Raw genomic sequence first — 14216 nt, forward strand, 5'->3', positions numbered from 1 at the left:
GGACGAATTCTCATTTTCTCAGAATCCAGGGATCACCTCTATTGTGCTTCCAAGAGGTCTAACCAACCCACCTATCTAGGCCATCCATTCATTTTGTGCCAGTTCAGGATAGGTACAAGAAATCATACCATGTGCCTCTGACAATGCGATATAAATGTGTATGTGAATCATAAAGGACACGTATTGCAAAAGCTTATAAATATTTAGGATTTATAATAATTGCCCATACCATAACTCTATAATGGATTACTAAAATCTTGATATTATTACTTTTTATCCCTTTAAATAGTACCCGCCAGTGCCATCTACTCCTTGATGTGTTCAACTCAACAGAACATGAACTCACAATCAGTGCAAAGAACAATGAAGATCTAATTCTGCATGCTGGGGAATGCCAGCGGTACGTTCAAAAACATAGCTGTTTTTATATTGTTTCCTTTTCTCTTTTAATTGTATCTATTTATATGATATATTCATGTCCCATTTTGAATGCATGAAGCTCAGTAGTACATGTGATTACTAGGTATCCAATTAACTGACAGGTCCACAGAATCTTAATTTGAACCTTTTAAATTTACTTCAGTTCAAATAAGTTTCTTGCAGTTTTACCATTATGAACATAACATAATTGGCTTAAGAGAACAAAAGGAAACATTTTTTTATTCATTACACTTTTGAGAGTGAGGAATCGTTTCTTGGTTCCCAAGAACCTTGTGGGTACTTAATTTTGTACATTAAAATCAAGTAAATTTTTAAATAAAGTACACATTTATATTAAACATCTATGCAAAGTTAAGAGGTCAATTTCAGATTGTCCCTGAAATTGGTCCCTGGCTAATACACACAGTATCAAAGTATATTAGTTCTGTATCACTTCTCATTACTTCCTACTTTTGCTCACTTTTAAAGTTGGACAATAGCTTTTCTAAATCACAGGGCCTTTAACTCTTGTTTTACAAACAGTACAGTAGAGAATTACTGAAATTCTTCCCTTAGGCTTGCATATTTTGAAGAAAAGAAAGCAGCAATCTTAGTGCCCAATATACATGATATAAGAAGAACATTTTAATACTTAACCAGTACAAGTCCAGTGAGCTTTTTTTCATTCAAATGCAGAAAGCAGTAATTGACCTCCTGACACTATAGAAAATAAGAGGAAGTTCTGTATAACTATGGCTGTATAAGTGCTCTAAAAATCTGTTTTTAAAACATAGCAGTAATAATGCATTTAACTTATTTAGATTCCTTGAAGACTCAGATGTCAGAAACCAAAACCTAATGTTAGTTTGTGTTCATTGTGCTCCTGACTTCATTCTATTCCTAGTATCAGAAATTTAGTTTGTGATTATGGTTGAATTTTTCAGCTGTAGATTCCATTTAGACACAGTAGAGCTCATTCACATGTAATTTTGAATGAGCCCTAAACCTTAATTTTGCTTTATGTGAATCTTGGTCTTGTATGCTTTCATGCTGTCCTCTAGAGCAGTCACAATGAGAAGTTTGGGTGCTTTAGCTTCTGTGTTTCATTAACTGCAACTACAGGTAGTCCCTGGGTTATGGATAAATGAATTATGAATAACCCATACTTATGAACATGTGGACTGACATAAACTCTATATGAATATCTCTAATGAATCTTTTTCCCTAGAAAAAAACCCATGAATATCTCTACAGAGCTACATGATGTGTTTGGCAACATGTCATTAGTGGCTGCATAGTTCCCTGGAGATATGCACGGCTTTTTCCTAGAGATAGAGATTCATCAGAGATATTCACGACTTTTTTTTTGCTAGAGATAGCCATGGCGTTTGGCGATGCATCTCTCAGTGGCCATGTAGTTCCCTAGTCATGGAAACCCATTTCCTTAGACCAAATGTTTTCACCTTTTCCAACAAGATCAGACAACAGCTCAGACTCTTCCACATAAGTCTTGTGCTCAATCAGGAACTGGTGCTCCATCAGGAACTTGAATATAATAAGCAAGCACTGGGCTATATTGTCCTAGCAGCCCATTATCAGAGAACTAAGGAAGATAATGAGTGGCTGGTAAGTCACTTTTAAAGATCCAAGTTATTTTTATTGTGCTTACATTAAAATTAAAGACAGACAGACAGACAGTAAAGATCAAACAAATTAAGCTAGGCTTAAGAGGCAAGTTATGACATTTTTTTCAATACTGTACACCTACACACATAAATACAGACTCTCTCTCTCTCCAGTACCCTTATTATTACTGTATTATTACCATCATTGCAATAATGTATTGTCTTTAAGATTTTTTAGTGAATATAGAAATGTTTCTTAAGTGTTTTATATGCATAGAAATACATACATATATTAAGACAAGCATTTGGTTTACTCATGGGATCCAACTTGCATACATTTGACTTAAGGATATTCTCGGGAATGGAACTCATCTGTAACCCAGGCACTACTTCTACTCATGTCATTCAAGCCCAGTAAATTGTTGGCTAATCTTAACTATCTTCTGTTGAAATAAATCAACTCCAGCCTGTGGCTTATAAAACTAATTTAATCAACCACAGCTAACATTAACCAGAGTTTATCCAGCTCCAGATTACTCTGTAAGTGCTAGTTAGTCTAAACTGGAAAAGAAATATTTTGATTTTGCAACTTTGTGGGAGGAGGAGAGGGGAGAAACCTGGGGGCTTACTCCGTGCTGCCTCCAAAACACCAAATCATGCTTTATTGTAGCTTTTTTTTTTTCAAGTTAGTATCAAAAGCACTAAAATAATGTTGATAGTTCGTGTGGTAGAAGTTGTAGTTCAACAGAATCAGGGGATCTGAAATTGGGAAAGTCTGATTGAACATTATGTGCTATTCAGTAAGATTTTAAAAAAAAGTTGGAATTTGCAGGCTTTGCATATAAAATGTTATAATTACAGTCATTATCACCTCAGCTTATTGCCTTGTATTCACAAATGTTTTTAATGAAGATAGTCAAAGTTTTATGCGTGATAAAAATAATACATGGCCATAGGCAAGTGATACATGCAAACCCACATGTGACAATCTTTGCACTTTTCACTTGAATATCAAGCCATTAAAATCAAGTTTCATGACAGGCATTTGCAATTAAAGGTGAAAAGTATTATATCTTATTTCGCCTAAGCATTTAAATTCTGAGCACATAATGTCTGGCATTAAATAGCCCTGAACTACCTCATTAGTGAAAAATTTATCAAAGTGATGATCTGAGAAGATCGGCCCTATCATTTGTCTTTTGTGGTTCACCTCAAGTGAGCCATGGAAGTGATTTTTTTTATGGATGTGTGGTAAACAGATTTCAGGGACTAGCTGAAAAAGTCATTATGCTTGAGATTTCTTTTTAAAGATAGGTTGTATCTCCTGTCTGTTGTCTACTCAAATGTTTTAACATCCACCACACTGCAGCTGCTACCAAATGAATGTTTCTCCAAGAGTGAGCAAAGGAAAACTAAGTCTACTTGAGCTTAAGGTTTGCATTGCTTTCATCTGAATTGTATCATTTAACTAAATGTATTTTTGGTATGAAAACATCCTCCATTCAGTCAAAATAGGTGGTAGTGTGAAAATGGCGGTCAAGGTATAAAATGTTTTTCTATAGGTACATGCAATGGTATATTTTATCAAGCAAAGAGCAAAGCATAGTATTTAGGAAAGGAGTAGACTGCATTTATATACTTTCCGCAACATCAATTATATTTTCCAGATTTCTTTTGTGTGCAGAAGCAAAGCATGAGGGCAAGGGAGGCATTGAGTATGTCATGTAATGGAATAAATTTTTTCTTCTGAATTGTAACATGTAACTTTTTAAAAGACATAGTAAAGTTATACTAACACAAGGACATCTGTTCAATTGGATGTTCTGTGATCTTAGAACCTGCTTTTATATATACCTTTAACCTTCATCCTGTGTTTGAAAAGTCTCATTGGTCACATTTGGGGTCCTTTTGTTACCCCAGGCCAAAGTGGTCCAAGCAAGGAAAATACTGCATTTGAATGTCCTTTTTTCTGCCTGAGGAGGTTTTACTCAATATAGCTCTCAGCTCTCAGCAAGTACAGGTAATTTAATTCTTCCGAAAGCTACCCACAAGAAGAAATGACAGTGCTTGGCCTATTGTCCTTCTGCCTAACATAGTTTGGCCTACTGGATTTCAAAAAAAGAGAGAAAATATTTCCCTCAGTGTGTTTTATCATGTTTGCTGAAGGTTTTAGATAAGGGTTAGGGACAATGTGGGAGGGGTACAAGTAGAAGACATCGTCATTGGAACCCCTATAAAACCTTATGCTTGAAGCTGGGAGATTGCTCAGTAAAACCCTCCTTTAGAAGGACCTTAAAGCACTGGATACTTTCAAGGTCAGAATTACATCGCTGTCAATACATTTAGACAGTACTATTGCTTCAGTAGGGCTGAGTACATTTTTCCTATAATCCAAGCCTCAGTGTATAAATGGGAGAAATCCACATTCATAGGGCTAAGCAGAGAAGAACTATCCAGAGAGGAAAGGACCCAATCCAAACGGGCATATCTGAATTAGCCGTGGAAAACGGAGAATAGAAAACCTCTTCTTCCCACCTGGCCAAGTCATTGTGGCTGCCACTGAAACACTGCTTGCTTTTGGTCAGCATCAACAAATCCTCAGTACAAAATATATCATGTTCATTTAATGGAGGCATGGAGCAGTGACTTCTTTGTTGTTTAACGTGTTTCCTAGAGTGAAAGTATGCCAGTGCCTGTAAATAGGAGATGAAATAATACCCTTCCTGCTTCAGTTAACTGATTCTCATTGGTTTCATCATTATACATAAAGAATGCTAGTTCACTTAGCATTTTCAGTGAGGGCACAATATTAAATCAGTGCCGTACTATTGGCCAGTAAACCTTGCTGTTTAATGGGGAGCAGCGAACATAGGACAATATCGTGATACTGTTCCCCCAGTGAGATTGAAGGTGGGGCTTAGATTTCTGGCAAATCCTCCTTGTATGATGGTGGTTCGTTAAGTCAGGAGACCTCATTTATTTCACCTGCTTCCTTACTGTGATTATTAAAAGAAGGAGGATTGATTGGCGGGGTGTCAGGAACATCCAGAGAGTTATGGAAATGGACTTCTTTATCTATGGCTGTTGGTAATTTAAGTCTCACTCAGAAGGCCATGCAACCTATAATACAGATTATATGGACCTAAGTGCAGAAACAGTCTGATCAAATTTGGCAGAACAATGAAAACAAAAAATGCTATTAAACTCACTATATTGCCCGACTTTCTCTTAGAAAGAAAGTCTTCATTTCAGTTTAGTTTATTATTTAATTATAGCTCATTGTTTAAACTACGCGAGTTACATGAATTCTCTCCCTCTCCTCTCACCACAATTAATTAATCTGGGTAATGCATGTTTCTGTAGCCATTCACAGAAATCACAGAGTCTAAGATGGCTGAACTGAACGGTCATTCACCCCCAGCGTATAACTGTATAAAAATGATTCTTGAACAAATCTCTAAAACAAAACAAAAAAGAATTATGTACATGACAGGACAAATGTAATGGGTCGGCAGGAAGTTACTAAATTCCGAGCTTAACTGTGTGCAGAACTCAGGCTATAGTAATCTCTCTGTATCTTGCTCATACTCTGCTTTGCCCCCTCCCCTCCAACCAGTCAGACCAAAGCCATGATCTTCTTAGAGGGGTTTTTTAAAAAAATGCATAGAAATTTTATAAAATAACAAAAAAAGAAGATGAGACACAGGGCCAGCCGTCTGAAGTGCCTCTACTCCCAGTACTAAAATAAACAATTTTAGGCTAGAAAAAAATTGTCTTATGCTGCATTCAAAGTAAGTCTCTCTAGAATATAAAATAGCCACATGTGCACTTGAAACAGATGCATACGTTGCCATTTATCAAACAGACACGCTGGGGAGGAAGCCTGAACACTCACACTAGCTTGTATGGCTCACATCACTCCTATTAAACATTAGTTTTTGAAGGACATCCTCCTGTTCCTCATACGTCTCATGTGTATGCCCCTGTCATCTGAACACCAGCAAAACAGCAAAACAAAACAAAAATCTTATGGCTACTTAAAGAACAACATTTATTTTGTGGATTATAGCCCATTTCTTTAATCATGCGGACTATGAGGTGTTTCAGCGGTATATACAGGACATACGTTGTGTTGGGGAGAGAGGGGGGAAGAGCTGTAAACAATGGGGCATCACAAGATGATTTTTTTGTTTTGGATACAATAAACTATTATGGTTAACTTGCTGTGTTTATCAATAGCCTATAGATGTCCACTTAGAAGTAAATACCTCTGTTCAGTGGGTTTTACAACTAGGTATATGTGTACAAGATTGGAGCCTGACAGAACAAGCATAAATTTCTCTTCTCCCACACTCTTTTTCCTCCCTTCCTTTAGGAAAGTGTAAATCACAGAAATAACTCAATGGATAAAGGAATTTGGGCTGAAATGGGGAACTCCCTGTTCTAAGGCTGCAACGGGTGAGAGGAGCAGGGTGTTCAGAAACGGGTAGCTGACTGGGCAGGGGATGCACCTCTGCCATCTCCAGCAGTTGAACCAGCAAAAAACTCAGAAAAGCAACCGTTTTAAATTCCTTGTGTGCACTCACACACAGGCTGGATTCAAACAACATGACAAGCCATGGTGGTTTTTACCAATGTTGGTCCGTTGTGTTGTTGTCTGAACCCTGTCATGCTATTTCAGCATGGTGAGCTTGGTCTTTGGAAACCATGATAAGAAACAATTTTTTTTTTGGTATGATTCCCCTCTTGGCTCATAGTCCGCTGCGAACCCACGATTGTGATTTCCATAGTCCTTGTATGCAATCACTACAAAGTACTCTGGGACTAGCAGCAACTGCAGAATCGATCTAGCCATCCATGCTTTGAGAAGACAAGGCTGCTCCTGACATCTTAAGGATGAAGTAAAATTGTTGTCCCTCTGAGCTTTTTGCTGGCTCAGCTACCGATAGCCCCCTGCCTAGTTGGAGTCCCTTTTCTTCACACCTGGATGACCCCTGTTCACTTGTTTATTGACATTCCCAAAAAACTTTAAAAGTTAGGGAATTATCTCTGTAGAAATAATGTTGATTCTTTTCCAACAGGGCTCATTCTTCTGTATACTTATTAATTCTATCTTTAATGCCGCTTTCAAACAATTTACCTGGAAGAGGTAAAGCTCATCAACTTGTAATTTCCTGGATAACTCCTTGATCCCTTTTTAAAATATGGTGTTACACTGGCTGTTCCCTCATTCTCTGGTATATCTGTTGATGTTGTGAACATGTTATTAAATCATGAGGACAGGGAAGTGAATTTTTAAAATTAAGAGAGAACTTTGCATGCTGAAAGAGATTTTTACTAAGAATATTAATACTTGGAATCCTTATTAATTCCATTGAAGACTTCGGGCACTGTTATTTATCTACAAAGTAGTTTTTGGATGTGGGTAGTAAATGAGATTTTTAAAAGGAGGCCAGAAACACTTCTGGAAGAGTTTAAACTATTGATTAGTTCTTTTGCTAACATTTTGGAATGATTAAGTTTGAGGGGTATTGGCTTTTTGTTTTGTTTTTTCTTCTAATCTGAAAAGTTGTTAACCAGCTTGGACACAAAAAGGCTGGCACTGTGTGTGTGTTCAGAAAGGGGATTTGCAGTTGCATCTTGACTTACCAAGGAAAAGTGAGCAGCCAACTATAATATTTATTTATTTAAAGTTTTTATATGCTGTCCCCATTGCTACATAGCCTCGGGACGGCTCACATCAAACAAATAAATAAAACAATTACAATTACAATTAAAACTTGGAAACACACTTGCTGAACAATTAAAACTATAAATATTAACTATTAGTATTAACTATTAACTATAAATATTAACTACTATAAATATTAACTAATCAGCACTGATTAACTATAATATTGCATTTTTATAGAAGTGTTGACACAATTATGTATCATGATTTTTAGGCATGCCTTCACTGAAGTTTGTTTTCTTTGTGTAACAGATTATAAATTTGGTTTTATATAAAAACAGATAATTTTCCTGTCGAGTTCCATTTGATTAAGAAGTTGGCAATGTGCTTCTAGCTAAGGATTCTGTGGCAAAGTAAGGCAGAGGTGGGACATGAGCCTTATGCTTCTCTAATCTGAAAAGGCAGCATTAATCTCTTCATTGTTCGTGGATAATGCAATGAAATATTAGCTCATATAAGACCATCTAGGAGAGAAAATAGTTTGAAGCAATGTGCATTTTGATATGCTTTGTACATTAGCAGCCTATGTGAGGCCCAGACTGGCGTAGTGGTTCAGAGCATGGGAGTGGGACTTGGAAGATGATCTGGGTTAGCGTTAGTTATGCAAACTTTCTTTGGGGCAGTCAGCTCAGTACAGAACTCATTCCCAGATAGAGGATATAAACTGTTTCAGCTGCACTTTTCCTTGCCATGTTTCCGAGTTTATCTGTATAAACTTTCCCTAGTTTATCAGTATTCCTTTCCTGAGTAAATTTTGCGTGTATTAAGTGTTTCATGGTGTTATTATTGGTGTCCTGAACATTAAATATGACGTGTTGCTGTGTATGTGACAGAACAGCTAATCTGTGGAGTTTTTGCACAGATCTTAAATGTTGTGGTATAGTGGCTGAGACTAAGAGCTGAGAAGTCTTCTTTTCACATTACACATCAGCCATGAACTCACTAGATGGTCTTTACGGTATCTGAGGCGTCACTGCCCCTATTTACAATGTGTAGAGCAGAGGTGGGTAGTCTAGTGCCCAATATTTTGGTCACCAGGGATAACATGCCCCCAGAACAGATAAAAGTGCATTGGAATATCGACAAAAGAGTTCCCTTTTTACTTTTAAACAAGACACTTGCTAAGTGTGTGCCTTGCTTATGAGACAAATTGTGCTTCCAGAAGAAACTGGTTTGTCATTAAAAGAAGGCAGATGCTCACTGCATGCTTTGCTTTGAAGGGGAAATGTGTCTTTTCTGACATCACACTGCTGGCACCAGGTACAAAACAAGTTGGGGCATGTGGACCATATGTAGCCCATTTTTATTGCAGATAATCAAACTGTGTAATATTGTTGTAAGAATCACTTAGAGAATGCACGCAAGCACCTCAGTCATTCAAAATGTGCTGGCTCAATATAACCGGGGGCAGAAATGGTGACATCAGCTCATCTCTGGTCCATAAATCTCACTTCATCTCTTCTTTTTCATTTTTAATGTGAAACAGCCTCATCCAAGGCTCTTCACTGACTTTTGAGGGTCAGGGAATGTTTCTCCAGGTGGTCTCCCAAAGCCCAAGCAATGGAAACAGACTTGTACATAAATATGAACAAGTTGACATGCTTTCAGGTGCATTAACATGACGATGCATGTTAATATTTTGAAATCTTTGATGTGCGATTTCTTGTTCACAGTGACAGGAGAAGCACTAATGCAAGATTATATGGCATTTCCTGAAGAGTTTCTATGACTCATTTTCAGCTTCTCTGTTTATAGCACCTATGATTTGTTTGTCCCCAGAAAAGCGCAACAGAAGTGTACGCAAGTTTCATTCTATCCAGTAAACAGGCAACCTGGAGCCTTTCAGAAAGCAAATATTAAGTGTTATGCAAACCTCTCCCTTAAATACAAATACACACATGGGCACACACACAACCATCAGCATTGAAAATCCGTAGACATACACTGTCTTTGAGCCAAAAGCAGGCAAGCTAAAGAAAATAATTTTAGAATACTGTCTCCTTCTCTTTGATGAATATTAAGTGTTCTGATATGCTCATATTTTGAATATTTGAATAGAACTGTGACAAGAAGAGATGACTTTGTCTAATAGCTGTAATTGTTCTCTCTGATTTACCTGTCTTGTGTGGCTAGAAATGGAATTTATCTAAAGTGAATATCTGTTAATGCAAAATACCTTTGTATGGCTTATGCACTAATGTACCTTCACCATTTTTAAAATAGCATTGCATTTTCCACTTCTTTTTTCTTTTACTTAGGCATTAATGATCTTTCTCCATGTGCCAGTATTCAGAATTTCTCATTAAGCTTTATAATGGAAGCCTGTTTTTAAATAAGAAGATAGCTTGATGGTGCATTTATGCTACTGCTTTTGATATTCTTCAGCTGTATAGAGAAGGGATGTTTCAAAGTTCTAAACTGACAGATGAAAAACTGTCCCTAAATGTTGTAGTATATAAATAAAATATGTATGTATTTTTAAATTATGCGATTTTATTATCTATGCAGTCAGTGGGTTAGTTGCAGTGTTGCCACTTGTGCACTGGAAGTTCCCCTTGCGATTATATTCCCTGCATCCTCTTGTGTACCCTCAGTTGTGCTCTGGTTGTTTCTCCAACACTCTGGAGCAGATTTGGAGGTGGGTAGACTGCATAGAGGATGGGAAACCCATTTCACAAGGGATTTCCATCTGTTGGCAGTTGGCCAGTGTAAGACACAACCCAAAGGTCTGTTTGCTTTGTTTTAGTAGTATATTCCTTTTAATGTGGGATAAAATATAGTGTACGTACCTTAGAGACCGCCACTTCTCATATGGTGGACAGGCACAGTTGACCACAATAGAGATGTTAGTGGGACCCCTAATATTTACTCATTTGATTTTCATTTTCTGCCATTGCTGTGGAAGAGAAATGTAGTTGCACTGAATGGCATTCACAATTTTATGTCCATTCCTTGCATGCTGAGAACATTTGCAGCTCTTCACAATCGCTTTTTGTTCTAAGCACTTTAAATAATTTGATGCCATCAGCAAACTTAGCAACCTCGGTGCTTATTGCTCATTCCAGATCTGCTCCTCATTTTTAGCCACTGCCCCCATTTTAATATTGTCTGTGAATTTCATCAGCAGACTGGTCACCCTTTCTTCCAGGTCATTAATGAAAAGATTGAACAGGATCAGCCCCAGGACAGAGCTCTGGGGGACTCCTCTCGTCACTGGCTGCCATCCTGATGATTCCCCACTAATAGTTACCCTTGGTTTTCAGTCCGTCAGCCATGCCCTAATCCACCGGACAGTGCTTTGGTGTATCCCAATACTCCTCAATTTCTCAGCCAGGATATTATGGGGCACTTTGTCAAAGGCCTTGCTGAAATCCAGGTAACCACATCCACTGCGTCCCTCTGTCTAGCCACCTCAAACCCTTGTCATATAATTCCACAAGGTTTGTCTGGCAGGACCCATTTTTGCAGAAGCTGTGTTGCATGGCTGCCAACCTCCTTTTCCTATCTAGGATCACTAAATCTCTCACTATTATGAGCCTTTCCATTGTCTTTCCTTCAATGGACATAAGACTAACCGGTTTGTAATTCCCTATGTCCCCTCTAATACCCTTTTTGAAAACTGGGACCACTGACGTCTCCTTCCAGTCCTCTGGAACCTCACCTGTTCTCCATGAGCCCTCAAAAATGGAGGCCAGCAAGCGCAAGAGTACCCCCACCAACTCCCGAAGTACCCTTGGGTATAACCCATCAGGGCCTGGCACCTTTGTAACATCCAGTGCCCTGTGGAGCTCCTTGACTTCTAGTGGGAAGGTGACTCTAATCTGTGTCCCTAAATCCCCAGCTTCATCTGATCCCCCATGCGGATTTCCCCCATCCTGGTTGGATGAGAACACAGAGGCAAAATTGTCATTTAGTACCTATGCGTGTTCCCTCACATCAGTCACCAAATCCCCTTCCTCGTTACTAAGCAGTCCCACCTCCTGTCTCCCCTTCCTCTTGCTATGTACATGTTGGTAGAGGCCCTTTTTGTTGCTCCTGATATTCTTTGCAAGTTCCTCTCATGTCTAATCCCTCTTACCACCTCCTTTCACACCCACAGCGCTCTCCTTCGCCTCCCTGCCTTACTAACTAGCGATATCATCAAGGCTTGCACCTCCAAGACCTCCCTTTTGAGTGCCATCCACCCCTCCTGAAGTCCCTTGTCTTCCAGTACCCTCTCTCAGGAGGTTTTCCCCAGTCTGGCCTTCAGTTGACCAAAGTTGGCCCTCTTGAAGTCCCAGCTTCTACTCCTTGACCTGCTGCTCATCCCTGTTCCCCTTTGAGCCTTTGGAGTGCTCTGTGATGTTAGCAGTTTTCTATAGTCAGGTTCAGCTATTCCAATTCTCTCTGATGAATCAAAATCAGTGTTAGGCAGAAATTTCTGGTAACAAGTCACATTAGCCAAATGTTTAGGATGATTACCTGCTTTCCTTTATAAATGGATCATTCCTTATTCAGTTCAATCAGCGTAATACTTTTAGCCCTGCAAACTCATAAGAGAGTTAAATACTTATGAAACTGAAATAAATATTTGTGGAAACCTGGCTGCTTAATCTGTTTTGTTTATCATGATAAAAAGAACATTTGAACGGTTAGCAACTGTGTGAAGTGTACTATTAAATTTGTACCTTGCTCTGTTTCATTGTACTCTTAAAATAGCTTTGCAAATGCTCTTTTCTGTGCCAACGAGGCTGTGCTGGCTGTTGGAAATCTAGGAGGATTTATGTAATCTGTCACTGGACATCAAGGGAAGCAAAAGCTAGTATTGGATTGTTGTCTCCTTGAGGGAAACCTATAATTCTCCACTATGGTGGGCGCTGCTTGCCAGGTCATCTATATTCTTTTCAAATGATTTATTTTCCTATCTGCATAACTGGAGATTTTCTTTTTTATTTGTTTCCAAATTGAAATATATGTCAACCTGCAGAGTTAGGTGGGAGGATGAAATTAATGTATCCTTTACCAAAGTAAGATAAACGCTTTTGGAATCAATATGCCTATGTACTCATCAAAAGTATGAGCTGACTCTCTTGTAGTTGCTGTTACATGCCTTGAAGTCATCTCTGACTTGGGCGACCGTCTGAATGCATGCCCTCCAGAATGTTTTGTCATTGACAGTCCTGCTGAGCTCTTGCAAACGCTAGCCTGTGGCTTCCTTTATGGAGTGAATCCATCTCATACTTGGCCTTCCTCTTCTTCTTCAGCCTTTGACTTTATCTTGCATTACTGTTTTCTCCATTGAATCATCCATGCCTTCTCATGATGTCTCCGAAGTTCAGCTTTGCCCAGCATTATCATAGACTCAGTACAGTTCTGCAGGATAAACCATCCCTCTCAGTTGGCCGTGCAGTCGCATCTTGAAGGCTTCTTGTGTTGGAGAGCCCACCACTTCCCTAGGTCATGGGTTCCACTGTTGTCCTGTCTAACAATCAGGAAATTTTTCTTAATATCTAGCCAGAATCTGGCTTCTTATGACTTGAGGCTGTTATTGAAATCATTGTCTTCACCAGTGAAGCTGACGCCATGTTTTTTCACTCCCTGATCCTTGCCTGTTCCTGCCTTGCCCCTAGTCCTACTGCATCAGTGAGAAACAGAAACAGCACGAGTCAGAAGGGGTCTCCCGGGCCATCTAGTCTGACCCCGGGCTTCAGCCGACTCCGCTCACGACATGCCCGGCAGAAGATCTCCAGCCATCTCCATTCACTCTTGGTCCTTGTGCTCCAGTCATGGGCACCTGCTGCCAGGATCCCAGACCTCACACAGTGTTTGGCTTCATTGCTAAGTCTGCATTAATAACATGGGAGTACTGACCAATTTATTTGTCAAGCCAAGAGTTAAGTTATATGTGTCAAGCATATTGCTATTATTATTTCCAGGTGCACTGGATTTACAGAGTATGCTCAACACCTTTCCAGAAACTGAATATATCACTGATTTGCATTTGTTAAAGGTACAGGTGAAGGTTTCCCCTTGACATTAAGTCCAGTCATGCCTGACTCTAGCGGGCGGTGCTCATCTCTGTTTCCCAGCCGAGGGAGCCAGCATTTGTCCGCAGACAGTCTCCCTGGTCATGTGGCAGGCATGACTAAACACCGAAGTGCACGGAACGCTGTTACCTGCCCACCCAAGTGGTACCTTTTTATCCACTTGCATTTGCATGCTTTCAAACTGCAAGGTGGGCAGGAGCTGGGACGGAGCAACGGGAACTCACTCCGTTGTGCACATTCGAACCGGCGACCTTTTGATCAACCAGCCCAGCAGCACAGCGGTTTAAACCACTTTTGCATTTTTGCACTTTTACATTTGTTACTATCACTTTATTTAGCATCCCAAATCACTAGAGACTGTACAAAGTTACAAAAACAAAAAACGACTTGGAACACCAAGGGACTGTAGAATCT

The 14216-nt window shown here is 39.2% G+C and overlaps 1 protein-coding gene across 3 annotated transcripts in view; it reads left to right on the top strand.

Moving 5' to 3' along the window:
* Positions 1–14216, top strand: part of TRAPPC9 (trafficking protein particle complex subunit 9) — a 310144-nt gene that overhangs the window by 102691 nt on the left and 193237 nt on the right. For all 3 annotated transcript variants that reach the window (XM_044452875.1, XM_044452874.1, XM_044452876.1), the window contains exon 19: positions 290–400. In XM_044452875.1, coding sequence (XP_044308810.1) covers positions 290–400 — 111 coding nt within the window. The remainder of the gene's footprint in view (positions 1–289; positions 401–14216) is intronic.

Source organism: Varanus komodoensis, unplaced genomic scaffold, assembly GCF_004798865.1.
Source record: "Varanus komodoensis strain SLA01 unplaced genomic scaffold, ASM479886v1 scaffold75, whole genome shotgun sequence".
Taxonomy (NCBI): domain Eukaryota; kingdom Metazoa; phylum Chordata; class Lepidosauria; order Squamata; family Varanidae; genus Varanus; species Varanus komodoensis.